The 18668-nt window shown below is 37.1% G+C and overlaps 1 protein-coding gene across 1 annotated transcript in view; it reads left to right on the forward strand.

Annotated features, from left to right (window-relative positions):
• tmem161b (transmembrane protein 161B) overlaps positions 1-18668 on the forward strand; it is a 57353-nt gene that overhangs the window by 27595 nt on the left and 11090 nt on the right. Inside the window, 7 exon segments of the mRNA XM_052020265.1 lie at positions 2625-2651; positions 2654-2698; positions 2701-2779; positions 10022-10145; positions 10147-10174; positions 14852-14912; positions 15612-15752. Coding sequence (XP_051876225.1) covers positions 2625-2651; positions 2654-2698; positions 2701-2779; positions 10022-10145; positions 10147-10174; positions 14852-14912; positions 15612-15752 — 505 coding nt within the window.

Genomic DNA, 18668 nt, shown 5'->3' on the forward strand with positions numbered 1-18668 from the left:
TTTAGCCTTTTCTGCTTCTCTCAGCAAGTTTCATGCCATTGGAAGTTCCCATCTGTAATGCATAATTTATTTTTGTTGGTGCCACATGCTTTTTCTGCTCTAATGCACAATGCCAGCCTTGTTCAGATGTGGTTCTAAATTTTGCAAACTTCGAAGATCTCGTACTTCGTTTTTAGTTTCACCACATTACATGTCAATTAATTTTTGTACATGTCACATGATCAGGAATTCCAATACCTTGCATGAAAATTTATTTTCCATTTCTTTTCACTATTGACTTATTAGATTTGTGGAAGGTAGCAGCAGCCTTCCCTAAACGAATCTGAAAGCTTGTAGTTAATGCGACTATATTGTTTTGAATTTGTCAACCGAGACCAATCTTAACCTTGTACTGGCATTTGTGTGCACTTTCCCAGTGGAAGAAGGAATGCTGCTAGCTGTTCTCTTTATTTTCAATTGTTTTTCCCTTGCCTCCCCCTCCCCAACTACCCCAGTTTAAGGAAAATCGTGGACCTTCGCTGCTAGCTAAGATCTGTTATTCAACAGATACCTGAACCACACTTGGAACCTACCTGATTATATTGCTCAGAACTAGTGGACCACCAAATACCGAGAGAGATTTTACAAAATTGCTACCACCTTGTTCAGATAATCACTCCAGACTGCTTTGCCTACTTTTCCTGAAAACTGAAAGTGTTAGAGATGGTCCCCCAATAATTCTAACATTGTTCACGTGAAACTAAATGGGCTTGTATCTTTGCCCAGGTTCCTTTATTTAAAGAGGATGTAAATACTGGTTATGTACAGTGAGGAGGAGAACCTTAAGCTGCAGGAAGATATAGAATGGTCAAGTCAATTGGGAAGGAAAAAGAGCAAAGTAAACAATGTATGAGGTAATGCATTTGTGCCGAGTCCCAAGTATACATTACATGGGATGAAATTGAGTGGTATCAGGAACCAGAGGGAGCTTGGGAGTGCATGTCCACAGACCCTTGAAGATAACAGGTCAGGTCAATAATATTGTTAAAAGAGCAAATTTAAACAAGTATCAAACGTATCTACCATAACAGGTAGATTGTGTTTGATAGTTGTTTAAATTTGATTATTTATGATGCTCCCTTAATTGATCCACTTTATCATGGAAACCACTGTACTCCATTGATATATTTTCAATGTGCATAAATACTTCATGTTTGTTTATCGTCTGGTATGCTTAAATCAAAAGTTGCATTCTCCAGCAATATCTTAACTAAAATACTAATAATGAAAGCGAATGGGTCCAATTCAAATGTTGGTGATGGGAAATGGATGGAATGACTATCCTTTGCGATACCCACTACACTCCAAATAAAACCTCCTTTCTTCACTTGGAAGAAAGAAGTTACTAGTACTGTTGAAGAGAAATGTAATTAGTTGGAAAACAATCTGATTAAATTAGTTGTAAGCTGAAAAGTACACTTTTTGGGTAGAGGATGGGGTCAACGTGTAGCGGCAGTACAGGACACTATTTGGAAATGTGAAAATAAGAATAATAAATTTCAGGATGTAGGCGGGTTGGTGAAACAGAAGGAAGAATAATGGTATATGCAAAATTGTACCAACTTCAAAAGTTGCAAAATGAAGAGCTAACCTTATTGTCCATGTGCACAGATATAAAGGCAGGCAAATGGAAGTACTGTAAATGAGCAAAAAGATTGGGGTGGACTGAAGGGCCAGTTTCTGTGCAGTACAACTGTGACTCCATGACTTTGTCTACTAGCCATTTTAAACAAAAACAATTTAATGAAATAGCCAATAAAAACAGAAGCTGGAACCAGCAATTCAAGCCACATCTATGGAAGGAGGATGAACTACATCAATGCACTCTGTACTGACTCAATGTAACTGCACTGTGTAATGAATTGACCTGTACGATCGGTTTGTAAGACAAGCTTTTCACTGTACCTCGGTACAAGTGACAATAAAAAACCAATACCAATACCAACGAGCTACCTTGAAATTAAAATGAACATTTAGTACTGTTGATGGGAATAGAAATAAGAGGGAAAGGAAAGAGGAAAAGCTAAACACAAGTATACAATTCAGGGAAAGTCTTCAATCGGACTTTGAACACAGCATAATATTTTGAACAAAGAATTTAACAAAATATATTCTGCTCTAGCTATGGTTCCATAAGGGAAATAAATAGTAGGCACCAAGTCCTAGCTTCAGAAATGTTCCTGCGTGTTCTAAAATCACACTTGTGACAGAAGTGGAAAGATTATCTGAACTATTTGTGTTGTATATTGTCTTGGATGTTGTCACGGGTACTTTCAACTGGAAATTCACTTTGTGTCATGTCATTTTTAAAGTGCAGTACTGACTCAAAACAAGTATAATGTGCCTGTGAAAACAGATTGGAAAATGAACATTTTTTGTTTACTTTCATCAACTGGATTACATATGAAACGTAAGATAAGCCTAAATCCACATTATAGTGTGCATTTATCTATGACAGCCTGAATTGAATATGGAACTATTTGGTTATATTAAAAATATATACTAGAAATGGTGTAAATAACTTGAGGTACTTTTTTCTTTGTGAATAATAGTTTTAAAGCACTGGTTTAATTTTTTTCTCGTAGTTCTGCATTACTTCCCCGAGTACCAATGGCTGTGGATTTTACAGTTTCTGCCACAGTTGTCTACATCATTACTGAGTCTACTACAGTCTGACTAATCCCCGCAATGAGATGAACATTAGTATTGTTTGGAGCCTGCTGGTCCTAACCTTTGTATTGTATCCTTTTTGATCACTGCAGAATGTAAAAGAATGTTTATGTTGAGAACAAATTATTTAAAATATCTAAAGAATTAGTTTAAGCTGTGAAGTGCATTACCTAGTTAGAAAAGAGAATAATTTTTTTGCATTCAGTTTATTAATTATTTAAACATGGGCTGCATTGGTGAGTTGGGAGTATTGCTAATGTCTTTCTAATCTTGGCAATGGAACCATGTGTCTGAATTCAAAAGCAGCAAATTGTCATTTCTTCATAAATTTAAGCACTGTAGAAACTTGCCTTGATAGGTTCTGGAAAATGGGAGTTTTTTGGTCTTAACTGCTCTTGTTATCTTGTGAAAAATAAAAAATGATCTTTCACCCTGAAGCCAGTACTTAGGTCAGGACTTGCCTGGATGTCCTTGAGGAAGTTCTGGTTTCCATTGCTGGCATTGGCCAACGTGAGCAATGGTCAGCTCTGACTGCAGTTGCCCTTGTGCTGAAGCACAATCTTATCTCGCAAGTTGGGGAGTCCTTATTGTGAGCCTGTCGTAGTTAAAGCTGGTAATTCCCAAACAAATGAATTGGAGATGTTGCCTGCCAGAGAAGGCAATGTTTTTATTAATTATTTAAATTAGTTTAGTCTATGAATGGATGTTTGGTGTGTGAATAAAGTTTTTATTTTTTAAATGTAAAATTCATATTTTTAACTTTTAACAATACAATTATAACAAACTTTAACCGTGGTCATATGTTACTGAATGAATATCAAAGACAAACATTCAGTTGCCTCAACCACATTGACAGCCTGTGAGTAGGAGAGTACAGAGATTCCCCATCTACCAAGCTGATTCTGTTCTTAAACAGCCCCCATGCTTCATTCAGCTACACCAGGGCTAAACTCCCAAAAGAAGACTCTGCCAGAGGCCTTTCCAGAACAGGGGCAGGCTTTGGCAATTTCAGGGCATAACGGCATCTGCCTGATACATTGAAAAAGCCTGTTCCACAGCAACTTGACAATAATTTTTGGTGTTGCTTCATGTTCAATTCGGCTTTTGGTGACGTTCCTTGAGAAAGACAAAGAAAATAATTATGGTGAATGAAAATTTGGAAAAAGTTGCAGGTTCTAGAAATCTGAAATAAATACAAAATCCTGGAAATACTTAACGTGTCATGCAGGATCTATGGAAAGAGAAACAATTAACTTTTTCTGGTCTTTGACCTTCATCAGTACTGAGAGAGAATCACATTAATCTAGATAGCAGGGAAGGTGGGGGAAACTGCGATGGATGGAATAGAGGGAATTTCTCTGATAGGGTGAAGTAATGTGGCATTAAGATCATATTGGTCATATTTGTGTAACGTGTTGCTAATGTCTTATCTGTGTAATGCTGTATAGTCTAGCCCACTGTGACATGCCCACAGGTAGAGTATATAAATTTAAAGAAAAAGTTGGCAAAAATGGTTCTCATACAGAAAGGAAGAACCAGTAATGTGAAGTAGGAGAGTTATATTTGCACCATGTCCAGTCTGAAAGATGTGTTGTGCTTCAAGCTTGCATTGGACCATGTAACTATAAATGAGGACACATACAGAAGGGTCAAAGTGGGGTGGTGGGGTGGGATGGGATGGTCCACTCCTGTAGACTGAGGCAGGTGCTCCGCAAAGCGACCACCCAGGCTGCATTTGGTTTCTCCAGGATAGAGGGCACCACATTGTGAACATCAAATGCAGAACACTGCATTGAGAACAAGTACAAATGAATTGCAGCTTCACCCTGAAAAAGACCTGGATGGTGGAACTGGAAGAGTTGTTGTATCTCCAGTTACTGTATGGAAAATGCTATTCAGCAGGGAGTGGTGGGTGGGAGCATGACCAGGGAGTGGCAAAAAAAAGTGATCGCTTTGAAATACTGAAGAGGTGAGGAGGGGAATATTATTGTGGTTGTTAATTATAATGAGCAGCTAGGTAGATATCTTTGATCCAGGCCAATATACAATTGATTAAATTATTCAAGTATAACAACACAATTTGCACAGAAGAAATACAAGTTTTATTCAAGGAGTCAATGTGAGCAAATTTTAAGGGAAAGTAAACTCAACATTCACAAATTGTGTGAAAAATATGTAAGCTTATAAAGTAACCATCTGATGGTATTATAATACAGTAGGGGTTAGAACATAGAACAGTATAGCATAGGAACAGGCCCTTCAGCTCACAATGTTGTGCTGAACTAATTAAACTAGTAATTAAATGCCTAACTAACAAATCCCTTCTGCCTGCACAATGTCCATATCCCTCCATTTTCTGCACATCCGTGGTGCCTATTTAAGAGCCTCTTAAACATATCTGCCTCCACTACCATCTCTTGCAGCACATTCCAAGCACCCACTACTCTGTGTATACTTAAAAAAAAACAACTTGCCCCCTCTCACCTTAAGTGCATGCCCTCTGGCATTACACATTTTGATCCTGGGAAATGATACTGGCTATCTATTCTATCTATGCCTCTCTTAATCTTGTAAACTTCTATCAGGTCTTCCCTCTGCCTCTGCCATTCCAGTGTTGAATCATTAATGTTTCTACAGATGTTCTTAGGTTAGATGAGAAGGGCTTTGACTGATCCACAATTTTTAAAATGGTCTTGTTTTTTTTTCTTGCAGAATATATTGAGAGTAGCTTACCTTTAATGCAATAACCCCATTTATCGATCCTTATAAATTCCAAATTACCTTCTCTTGCTGGCTTTTGAGAAAAAAAAACTTTTTGATAGGCAAGGGGAATATTTAGTATATAAGGAAATTCTGCTATCGTACTTGAATACGGTGCAACTGTAGTCACCTGTGGACTAGCCATAGTTATATAATGACAGAAAAGCTACAATATTTGTATAGTTTGTTTAATAGCAGTAAAGTTATAATTAATGTTGCATTTAAAATATGCTGTCATGGAAGTGGAAGATGTGAGTAATCTTTGTGGGAACAACCTACATTTACGGAAGTAATAGGATTCACTCTAATTATTAAATGAATGTTTTAATACACATTTCCTTTTTCATATATGCATAATGATTAATTATGATTAGATTCAAGTCATTAGTAGCTAATTTTATCTAAAGCCAATTTATTGATGAAAAACCTAGAAACATGAAAATGCTTACGTTTATTTTGCTATCTTGTTCCTCTGGTTTCTGTTTCACAATCAGGCAGGCAGTATTTCACTGACTGTCCAAGGTAAGAAATGTACATAAGATATTCAATGACTTACCTTTAGCTGATCTCGATAGCAGCAATGTTAACTAAATTTCTTATTTTTTCTGCCTTTTGAAAGGACATAGTGCATGGATAAGGTAATTTAGTGACATGTTACTGTACTGATAGTAAAACGTGAGTTTAAATCCCACCTAGATTCTGTAGTTTGAGATTTTTGGTTCATTTTTCTTCCAATCTGAATTGAAAAATTGGTACTAGAAAAAATGGCCATAAAGCTATAACTTTGATCTTCAAAATCCAATCAGTCCAATAATGTCCTTCATGGTAGGAATTCTATTGCTCTTCTCTGGCCCCATATATGACTAAAATTCTACAGCAAATGTGCTTGATTATTAATCATGATATGAAATAGTCTAGTAAACCTCAGCACCTTCTCAAGTGTAACAGGTGACATTCACACTCAGAGTATGTGGGGGAAAAAAACCAAAAATGTGTTATTTTAAAGTATTGCCCCTTCCACTGACACTTCTAATTGGTGGAAATAGAAGAAATGTTGTTTTTGCTCATTTGTATTAACATTTTTCTTTTCTCATGTTTTCAATCTGCACAATAAAAACTACCAAAAACTTTTAAGACATCACTGTCCATTATTTTATTCTGGGACTGTGCTCTATCTGGCTTCCCCAATACAGTTCCCTAGCTCCCCACTCACTCAACCCTACTTCTCCTTGATGCAATCCATGAAATTGCACTAATCTTACGGTAAAGTGTATATTGTTTGTTCACATTGTTCCTTGCCTCTACCAATTGATATTTCTCAATTGAAACTCTGACCACTCAGCTCATCAGGCATAATAATTGAACTGAAGTACATAGTAATGGAAACTTCCAGAAATGCTGCATCTTTAAAGTAGCAGAACAGTTCAAAGAACTCTCCACGAGAGCTTATCAATCAAAAAATCGATTCCAGGCCACATAAGTGTATGCCTAAAAGGATGAAGGAATGGTGGAAAGCAAAGTAGTTCGTGAGAGATTCCAGGTTTAGGGCCTAAATATCTGAAGTCCAGACACAACCGATAATGGAGTGATTAAATTCCAATATGACCAAGAGATCAGAATTGGATATCTTAAAGGGATGCCAGCTGGGAGTGATGACAAGGGGGCAGATCATGGAGGAATTTGGAAGAGATGTGAGATTTTTAAATTAAGACATTATTGAACAGGGAATCGCTACAGGTCAGCAAGTTCATCGTGAAACAAAAAGCAGGACATGGATGGCATGGTTTAGGATGGCTTCAGGATTATGGAAAGTAGAATGAGGGAGACTGGCCTGGATACTTTGCAGTAGACAAGTCTGGATGTTGAAAAATGTATACGTAGGGTTTCAACAGCACTGAAGCTGGAGCAGAAATGGGCAATATTATAGAGGTAGGAAACTAATCCTAATGAGGGCAAAGTTGTGTGGTACTAAACTTGAGAGGGTGTCCAATATGAAACCAAAGTTGTAGCTACTCTGGTTCAGTTTCTGACTGTTGCTAGGAAGAGGAGTTGAATTGGTGGCTAGGTAACAGAGTTTTCCTCATGGGTTCTAAATACCAAGTCTTTGTTCTTTCTACTACTGGGGGGAAGCATCTGCTCATTCATTATGTAATGTTGGACTGACAGCAGTGGAGAGATCAAGAGGGATGGTTGCATGAGAAGGTTAGATGTAATCAGATTGGGAATAGAAGACAGCACTAGTAATTCTTGGACTACAAATGGATGGATAAAAATAAAACCAGAAAATGCAAACCTACCCAGCAAAGCAAAAGTGGATGGAAGTGTTGGAGAAGGATGGCATGGTCAGAAATATCAACAGTTGGAGGCAAATAGAGAAGGAATAGAATTCCATTGTCACAATCACATAAGATGTCATTGATTTTGAACATAATCATTTCAATGTCCCTGGCAAGGATGGAAATCTGATTGGAGAGTTTCATAAAAAGGAGTGCCAGATAATATAGTCACAGTGGGAAATCTGACTATTCAATAAAATACCTAAAAGTGTATAGAAAATGGACATTCAGGACCTGCAGAAGGAAACCAGGATAAACCTGAAGCTGTAATAATGCTCTGCTGCCAATTTAGAGAGCGCATCCAAAAGTCTGCTTGTTTTAACTTTCTGCCAATCAGATGTCCCTGACTTCTGACCTATTTATCTTTGATAGGTTACAGGGATGACTCCTGATGACATCGTAGATCCACTTTTATAGGTATTTATGAGTTTCGTGCCTGAGTTTGGTTGGTGTTTTGACTACCCAAGCAAGCAATAAAAAAAAAGAGCAGCAAGTGTACTGCATTGTGAGTTCAACTTCGCTGATTCTCCTAGGGCAAGGAGTTAATATTCCTTCTATTGTTTTCTTGTTAGGTGAAGTTATTAAAATCTCATCTGCCAGATGTTGTTATTTACTTACCACTACATACCTAAAATCAGAGCTGAATAATTATTTCTATTTATTCCTGAACATTCACTATTCAGAGCTCATGAACTATGTGTTGCTGAGATTTGCACAGAACAGTCAGCTATTGTACCTTGTTATGGAGGGTGTTTCAGATTGTAATTAAAACTTCGTTTTGTGCTCTCTGGTGGTTTGTGATGTTATTAGTACTCCATGATTGAATTACAGTCTTGTAACTCCCTCTACCATGGTCATTATTCTACATTTTTTGGCTTTGTGTAAATGTGTTTTATTTATGAGCCAAATCTTTCTTGAGCAGGCAAGCAATCCATCTGTGGTGATGTAATGGTACCCAGAATGCCCTCAGGAATGGAACGCTACTCCCCAGTTGCAATGTTGATTTGCTCTTTTACTGTGGCACACATGGTTAAGTGACTATTTATAGAGGGAAAACATTATAATGTAGTTTTTCTATTTTAATATAAAATTGGGGATCAAATTGAAATATTGGGTGTAGAAAATGTTGTTATATGAGTACCTAAAACTTGTATTACATTCGTAAGAATAAATTAAACCGTATCACTGTTGTAACTTGGTCCTTATCCATTGTCTACTCGATTAATGATGCAAGTGTTTTATTTGGAAACATAATGCAGAATTGATTCTTTCTGGAGGTGGCTTATCCTTCAGTTGTAATTTTGGTTTTCTACAAAATTACATGTTATTTTGACTTAGTGATGACTGGTAGACTTCGGTTGGCTTTGGAACAGTTTGTAGTGGATCAGAGGAATGGTTAATGGCATGGATCCCTCCTCAAGTGTGGTTAATGGCATGGATCCCTCAAGTGTGGAGGCAAGGAGGTTAGAAATCACAGGAAGCAAGACTGATATAACTTTTAAGAAAATTTAGTGAGAGGGATGGTTAAAATAGAATGAAAGGAAGTAACTAAATATAGGAGAAAAAAGGCTGCAGGGAAAATGTGGCCACTTTACACAAAAATGCTCCACTGTAGTTAAGAACGTACAGGTAATGCATTTCACTGTTTTAATGTGAACTACAAGACTAAGTAATTAAAATATCAATTATGTATTGCAATAAACTTCATTGAAAACTTAAAACAAATTCATACTGAAGCCCAGCAATTAGCAAATCTTGTTTTTTTTTCAAACTTGGTTAGTATTTGTAACATTCTCATTTCTCAATCCTCTTAAATTATTTGCCACTTAGAGAGGACCTTATGTTTAAATTTAAAGGTAGAAAACTACTTTGAGAGTGAAAACTAAAAATACAGAATAGACATCATCTGGAAGAGACTTGTATATGCAATTCCCTCTCGAGACTGGACTGTACTTCATAACAAAACAATGATACCAGTTACAGTATTCATATGAAAGGAGGAGAGAAGAAAAAAAAGATTGATTGGGTTTGCTGCATGAATACTGGGAGCAATGAAATATCTGATGTTTCACTAAGGTACCTTGGCTGGAATCATTTGTAGCACTGAAATCAATATCTATTTGTCTCAATGTCTGTTTATCACATTTTTTTTTTGCATGGTGGTTATTTTGAAATGTTATTTTTATTTTATCTTGTCTTCCTTAACTGTTTTTCAGTAAGGTATTATTTTCTCTGACCACTCACTACTTTAAAAGTGGAAGAAGTGGGGAGAGGTCAGTCTGCATTACCTTTGGCTGCTTTTTCTTTGTAAAAGCAATGGCGATCCTAATTGTAACAGAGAAACTATTTGGAGTTTGGACTGGAAACAGGTACTTGAGGTGCTAATCCTGAAATGGTTTAAACATTTAAACCAGTGACTGTACTTTGGGAAATCATTTTTTTTGTAAAAATAATATCACTCCATGTTTGCAGTGCTGTCAATCTTTGGAATCCATGCATAGAACATAGAAAACCTACAGCACAATTCAGGCCCTTCGGCCCACAAAGTTGTGCCGAACATGTCCCTACCTTAGAAATTACTAAGCTTACCTATAGCCCTCTATTTTTCTAAGCTCCATGTACCTATCCAAAAGTCTCTTAAAAGACCCTATTGTATCCGCCTCCACCACCGTTGCCGCAGCCCATTCCACGCACTCACCACTCTCTGAGTAAAAAAACTTACCCCTGACATCTCCTCTGTACCTACTCCCCAGCACCTTAAACCTGTGTCCTCTTGTGGTAACCATTTCAGCCCTGGGAATAAGCCTCTGACTATCCACACGATCAATGCCTCTCATCATCTTATATACCTCAATCAGGTCACCCCTCATCCTCCATTGCTCCAAGGAGAAAAGGATGAGTTCACTCAACCTGTTCTCATAAGGCATGCTCCCCAATGCAGCCAACATCCTTGTAAATTTCCTCTGCACTCTGTCTATGGCTTCCACATCCTTCCTGTAGTGAGGCGACCAGAACTGAGCACAGTACTCCAAGTGGGGTCTGACTAGGGTCCTATATAGCTACAACATTACCTCTCGGCTCCTAAATTCAATTCCACGATTCATGAAGGACAATACACCGTATATATGCTTTTAAAGAATTAATTTTCTATGATGCTACTCACGTTTTAGACTGATGTTCCTACATCTGCTTTTCCTCTCTTTTGTTCACTTTCTCAGGTGTACACTTGCTCACTATGGTGCCTTTGTCAGGTACCAACAAATTGGTGTCTGACAAAGGGAATCAGTGTTGGGGAGATGGTGTGAGTGGAGAACTTGGGAACCTGATGAGGTGAAATTACCAGCTAGTGTGTCGAAGCATTGGATAGGGAGTGGCCAGAGCTAGTTGAATTGACAAGGAGTCAGCAATGTTTCCTACTTGGTAGCCATTGATGATTTCAAATGGAGATAAAGGCAAATGTATAGAGGTTAACAAAGCAGAGGGAAAATTTAGTGCAGCTGGTTTTGCATCAAAATTTCTTGGACACCACTAAAACTCTATTCCTGGTAATCATGTGATCATAAATTATTTAAGGTCAAGAAAACTATCTACGTAAAAATATTATTCATTGAAGAGTTCGTAATTTTAGTAAGTTGTGTATTTTCATGTATCCTGTCTTTTAATCCTTGGCAGGGTTTGATACAAGTTGGTAATCTTTTTTTTCTGTTTATTGCAGTTATTGCTACTCAGTTTTTATTTTCTATATATCAAAATAGTTCCAAGTTCAGGATCAAATTGAAACCACGGGAGCAATTGTAATTCAGAATCAGGTTTATTATCACTGACATCTGTCGTAAAATTTGTTGTTTTGCAGCAGCAGTACAGTGCAAGACATAAAGGCATAAAAATTACCATAAGTTACAAAAATAAATAAATAGTGCAAAAGAGGAATAATGAGGCAATGTTCGTGGACTGTTCAGAAATCTAATCTATTTAGGCTAATTGTATATCTTTGAGCACTACACATCTGTAAAAGACTTCTTCGCTGTAATGAAAGTCACTCACTGCAATCCTGGTAACGGCAAAACTCTGTGATCAAGGGTCAAATAACCAATTCCAACAGTAAGAGAAGTGGTCCTGCCAATAGAATGAAGGGAAAGGAACTATTTTTAACATGTTGTCCGCTTGCACAAAATGGTGAATGTATGCCTGAAAAGTTAGGGATTGTCTGCAGAAGTAGAGGGGTATTTGTTGCATGGTCTCGTGGCTGTGCTGTAGTTACTTTAGGCAGTGTGGTCATTCTGGGCAACCAAAGCTACAAAGCATGAAAACAAACCCTTTGGCCCAACTCGTCCATGCTGACCAAGACGTCTATCCTGTTTACCTGCATTTGAACAATATTCCTCTAAACTTTTTCTATGCATGTATCTGTCCAATATTTTTAAACATTATAATTGTATCCGCCTCTACAGCTTCCTCTGGCAGCTCATTCCATGTACCCACCACTCTCTGTGTGAAAAAGTTTCCCCTCAGATCCCTTTCAAATCTTTCCCCCTCACCCTAAGTCTTAAGTCCTCAAGTTTTAGACTCCCCTACCCTGGGAAAAAGACAGTGACCATCTGTCTTACATACGCCCCTCATGAATTTATAAACCTCTGTAAGGTCACCCCTCAGCATCCTGTGCTCCAGGGAAAACAGTCCCAGCCTGTCCAGCCTCTTCTTATAATTCAAGCTCTCTAGTTCATCTTAATCCTTTCCATCTTAATGACACCCTTCTTATAGTTGGACGACCAGAACTGACCACAATACGCCAAGTGTGGTCTCACCAACGACTTTACAGTTGCAACATGATGTTCCAACTCCTGACTGACAAAGGCAAGCATTCCAAACACCTTCTTCACCATCCTGTCTACCTGTGTTGTCATTTTAATTTTTAAATTTTAAAATTTTTTTTAAATTTAAATTTTATTTACAGCATGGTAACAGGCCCTTCCGGCCCAACGAGTCCACACTGCCCATTTTTTAAACCCAAATTGATCTACCCATACGTCTTTTAGAATGTGGGAGGAAACCGGAGCACCCGGAGGAAGCCCACGCAGGCACGGGAGAACGTACAAACTCCTTACAGACTGTGACAGGAATCGACCCCCGATCGCTGGCGCTGTAATAGCGTCGCGCTAACCGCTATGCTACCATGCCGCCCCAGGGAACTATGTACCTGTACTTCAAGGTCCCTCTGTTCTACAATACTCTGTAGGGTCTTACTATTTAATGTGTAAGTCCTGCTCTGGTTTAACTTAACAACATGCAACACCTCACTCTTGTTTGAGTTAAATTCCATCTGCCATTCCTTGGTCTACTTGCTCAGTTCATCTTGATCTTGTAATCTGAGATAACCTTCTTCACTGTCCACCATACCACCAATTTTGGTGTCATCTGCAAACTTACTAACCATATTAACATCCAAATCGTTATTATAGATGACAAACAACAGTGAATCCAGTCCGATCGCTATGGTACACCACTGGTCACAGGCCTCCTATCCGAATAACAAACCTACATTACCACCCACAAAGTCTTTTGTTAAGGCATAGTTTTCATAGAAAATTGTGTGTGACTCTGAAAACCATGAGATTTAACTTGCAGCAGTCTTATTCTTCTTTAATGAGTTTAGAATAACATTGAAAGTAACAAATCAGAACAACCAGATTACAGTCCAGCAGTTGCTACTTTGCATGGTGAATCTCTATCTTCTTTCCCTACTGTCTGCCATTATTATCATATTTTGCTCAATATGTCTACTGCATTGTGTACAGGAAGCCAAACAAGGTTCCATGGAGAAACATTCAGTGGTACAGTAAAACGAATAATCCATTATTCAACAATTCAGAACTACTGATGGTTCTGCATCTGGCTCACCAGGCACTAATTCCTGCACTCCCTTTAACACATTGTAGCCCCAGGTCCCGCACTCCCGTGAAGTTCACTGGAAAGTTTATTATTCTACAGTGTAACATATAAAAACATAATTAAAAGTGTATGGAGTATCAATGGGTATAATATCTAACTAGTCCAGTAAATCGGCTAATCATTTGATTGTATTTAATTGGTTATAGTGCTTTCTGAAATTTGAATCTTAAAATGTTCTAAATAGTCGTTTTATTATTTACTTAAAATGTGTTGCTTCCAAAAATCACAAAGAAAGGTATTGCACATCTATTTCTTCTGTAGCTTGATTTAAACTGATATTTTCTTTTTAACAGTTTTAAACAGGGATTAAAAAACTGTCTTCCTGATTGCAATGGTCTCTTAAAAGATCAAAATTATAAAAAAACAATTAAACTGAAAGGGGTAAATGGGAGTGGGGATGTGCTGGAAGGTAGATGATGGAAACTGAAAAGCATCCAACCTAATTACAAAAAGCTTATGACAATAAATACAGATTCTACTGTACTTATTTCATCTAGTGGAGAATGACCATGCTTTGTGCATTTTGCACACTTCCATTATCTAATAGATATTCTTCAAAGAAATGTTTTTAATAAACAGAATGATTTTCCACTGCCTGTATTTAAAAAGAAAACTGTAACTGATCAGATTTTGTCTATGTTACATTAACACCCATTAGGAAAATAGTCTGTTTATAGAATCATAGAAGAGACAGCTCCTATGGTGCCCATTTGTCCTATCATCCTTTGTTAGTGTTACCTTTTCAATGGGAGCTTGCTTTTCTCAGTCGGATACCATTTGTTGATTTATTATTTCCTGAAGCAGATAATTTTCTTTTGTATAATTTTACAAGAACTTCATTGTTCCCTTTACATTACTGCAGATTTGATCCATTGCCCTTATTTGATTATGGGTTGATTTTTTTTTTAAAAAGAAGTCAGTACCCTGGAAACATTAAGATGTTTCAAGTGCAGCAAGGTACATTAGTTTTATGCATTGTAAAAAGTACACTTAATATTCTTATTGATATTACCTTGACTGTTCCTGGAAAAAGGCATTGAAATTCCTCTCAGATTAACTGTTTTTTCTTCTGTCTTTTTCCCACCACCCGTATTCAGGGTTTGCAAACTTTTCTGGCGGGGCCGTGCAGTTCCTTGAGAAACAAGGCTTGCAATCCCAGTAAGTTTTATCATTTTTACAGTTTTGATTACTGCTTTAATATTTTGGTTGTCCATTTACATTATTCATGGAATTACTGTATTAACTCTGCTTTTCAGATGAAAATTGGATTCATAATATTTCAAATTGCTATTGTGCATTTTCTGTTTTACAATATGCTGTGCAATTAATGACAGTCATTTTCATATTTATTTCCAGTGCGTAAATATGTGGAAAAATAAAATGTGAAGGATTAAGATAGCCACAAATAATCTCCACTTTGTGGTTTAGAATTTATTTCAAGTCAATTGTCATTCAGGACATCACGTAGATGCCCTCAGCGGGCACACAGAACTTATACACTTTGCTTGTACATTCAGTTTGCTGTAACATATAATGATATTGGAAGTTTGAAGTTGGCTTACCTGGAAATGGCATGTTGAAGGCACTCATAGCATAGAACTTGTAATGCACAAGTGTGACACTAAGATGCCATTGAATCGAAAAATGATTTTACAGTAGTTCAGCATTTTCTTTTGGTCAGTGAATCAACATCGAAGCTGAGGTTTTGAGCTATTTTTGCTAATTATTTCATAATATTTTGTACCTGAAGGATTTTTTAACTTCATCTTTTTAATTTCATCTTATAATATTACCTTTTTGATGAATCATTTTTAATATTTGTATGCATGATTATTTTTTTTTAATAATTTATTCCAGAGGTCCTGTCTCAAAACTGACCTTTAAAATGTCCCTGGCTATTCTTTGTGGTTTCATTGGTGCTTTTCTGACATTTCCTGGCCTGCGACTGGCTCAGATGCATCTGGATGCCCTAAATCTTGCAAAGGAGAAGCTAACACAGTAAGAAACTTTGTAATTATTATAGTTAAAATTAACAGAAGCTTCTCCACTTGAAAAAAATAACAAAAAAATATTTCTCTACTATTTTAAGTCTTAAGCAAGTTGGTTATCTATTCTAGAAATTGATGTGGAATATTAACAGTAATAAATTTGTTTGTGTTTTTATGTCCATATTCTCATTGAAGCCAAATGAATCTGCAGACTCAAAGAATTAGACTGCTCTTTTGAAACTGCACCGTGCCAGCCAGTGGTTTTACTGTCTTGCATGTTGTGTAAACAGCTCTTACCATCTGTCAGTTCTTAACTGTCATTTTAGTTTTGCATTTGTATTGGTCTTCTGTAAAAAGGATTTGTTGCTGCCTAGTGTGGGCACAAACCAGTCAAAAAATAATGAAATTACATTTAGTTCAACTCTCGGGAAGTGTTGTTAGTTTTTGTCACACTGTTTCCACCATTTATAACCATAATGCATGGGTTTTGTAACATATTCCAGATCAGATTCAAAAACAAATCTTCTAAACCTAGAAAAAGATAAAGGCAACAGCCATTTCTTGTCTGCCTCACCACACAACAAGCTCTGTGCCATCCCAATGACTTGTCCCTTTTTTCAATAAACTTGAAGTAAATCAACATCATTGGAACCAACTCATTAGTTCTAATTTTCAGATTCAACTATCTGAAACAAAGTACTTGTGCTGAGGAAGAATATATGCAGACTCCACCTTCTCTCAATCCAGATTGATCATTAAAGAGACAGTCATTGGTGGACATGTCAACTTGTTCCTGCAAAGTGGTGCTTTTAAAGGTGAGATCTGATATTATCACTGATGTGTGATTGACATTCTGAAACTGGTGCATCAGTTTAGAGTTCTTGCGTAGGTACAGGACTGAGTCTGGAGTACTACTCAATGAGATAATTAGTGCACTCAGCCCTGTGGGTTCTTTTAATGTTGGTTACCAAGTAAGGTTTTCCCATACTGATGCTACAAGATTCCTTTCTAATATTGACATTCCATGAAAGGTGGCTGTTACTGTTTTACACTGCATTCTTCAAACCATCAGTGAATCTCAGACCCATTATGGATGCAAGAAACCCTTACAGGTTTCTTGAATCCATAGTAATTGTTTTTCAATCTATCTGTCTTAAAGATTGATTTTATGACCCAAATCTCCACTTCTGTTCAGGGAGAAGTTCTATGGGCTGGGCATTTGTTATCAGTTCAAATAATTCTTTCTTATATTGGAGGACTAGTGAATACTGGACCTTAAGTGGTCAAGAAGCCATGATGTGCTCCGCTGCATAGGAAGAATTTCACTGGTGCTTCAAGCATTGCATCTCTTTCTTAAAAAAAAATGTTGTTTGGATGTTCAGAAACGATTAATATTCTTACATTCGGAGACAAGATGTTGTTTGCTGATCTTTTGTATTCTCACGCTGGTCCTTTTGGAAGCCATGTTTATGTCTATAATGTGTATACGCACAGTAAGCTCTTGGTTCATATCAAGACTGGAAATATCATGCTACTTGTCCATTGTTCTCTACATTAATCTATTGCCTGCATTTCAACAATGACCAAACTTTGTATATTAGCTGCAGAATATATTGGGATGTTCCGAATATTTTGCCATTTCAGCCTTCATATTTACTTGTACACAAGCTTATCTTCAGTGGCTTTATCTTAATGACAAATCTATTGCTTCTTGCTTGATGAAGATGAAGATCACAGAAAAATTATGACACAGAAGACCATTCAACCCAGGGTATTTGTAGTCAGGGACAAAACAAACACCATAGGTCTGTATCTCTGCAGATCGTGGCTCTGCAAGTACACATCCAAGTACTTTTTAATTGCAATGAGGGTTTCTGCTATTACTTCGCTTTCACATGATGAGTTCTGGATATCTACTGTTTTCTTTCTGATCTCCCTGTTGTTTTAAATCTATGCCCCATGTTTTCGATCCCTATACTAAGGGAAATGGCTCCTGCCAATTTACTCTTACCTGAGCTCCTCATAAGTTAAAAAGTTATTAGGGCCATTCAAAGAAGTTAAGCAAATGATTTAGTAATTCAGCAAATGTTACCATCTTTATCTGAAGTGAAGCATATGGGATAAATGAGGAAAAATCCTAATCATATAACTTTTCCCCCAGCTATTTAACTATTGATATTGCAGTGAAACATGCTTTTTGTTTTAGAGTCAAAATTACTAATAGAAGTAAAATGCTACTTCCAGAATAATCAATCTGGCCGTAGATACCACCAGATCTTCCTCTTCAAACTATCCTCATCCCTGGTTCTGCATTTTGCAGCTCTTCCGGTTTATCCATTCGCAGTCCAAATGTGTTAATTTTGATCCTTGAATATTGTTCTCTCATGCATCACTATCCAGGATGTCAGATTTCAGCTATACCTTCTGCAATTGCAATTTACTGATTGTAAATTAATCATAATTACTGTAGCATTTGTTACCCTGACTACACAGTATTCTCATTGCAGAGTATGTTCCCAAATCATTCATCCACTATTTGAATGTTTGAGGTGGTTTGGTTCTTGACTGGAACGTGACCACTACTTACATTGCATAATATCTTTCTCCCTGTCATCGTCAGTGAAAATGTGAGCGACAAACCTTTGGCAATGCTGCTGTTGTCCTACAGGTTACTCAGTAATATGAATGTGTGACTTTTTAAATCACGACACTGAACAAAGTCAACAGAAAATAGAAATGAAAAAATAACAAATAGGGGAAAGTAATATCTGTTTTGGAAAGCAGAATGTGAATTTTATGTGAAGATGTTAGCTTTGACTCAGTAATAACACATGTAATATTTTAACACCACTTAAGTCTAGAAGCCAGAAGGTCGTGAATTCAGACTCCACTCTAGACTAACACTTCCCTGCAATGCTGAGAGTAT

Source organism: Pristis pectinata, chromosome 7 (genome assembly GCF_009764475.1).
Source record: "Pristis pectinata isolate sPriPec2 chromosome 7, sPriPec2.1.pri, whole genome shotgun sequence".
NCBI classification, from domain to species: domain Eukaryota; kingdom Metazoa; phylum Chordata; class Chondrichthyes; order Rhinopristiformes; family Pristidae; genus Pristis; species Pristis pectinata.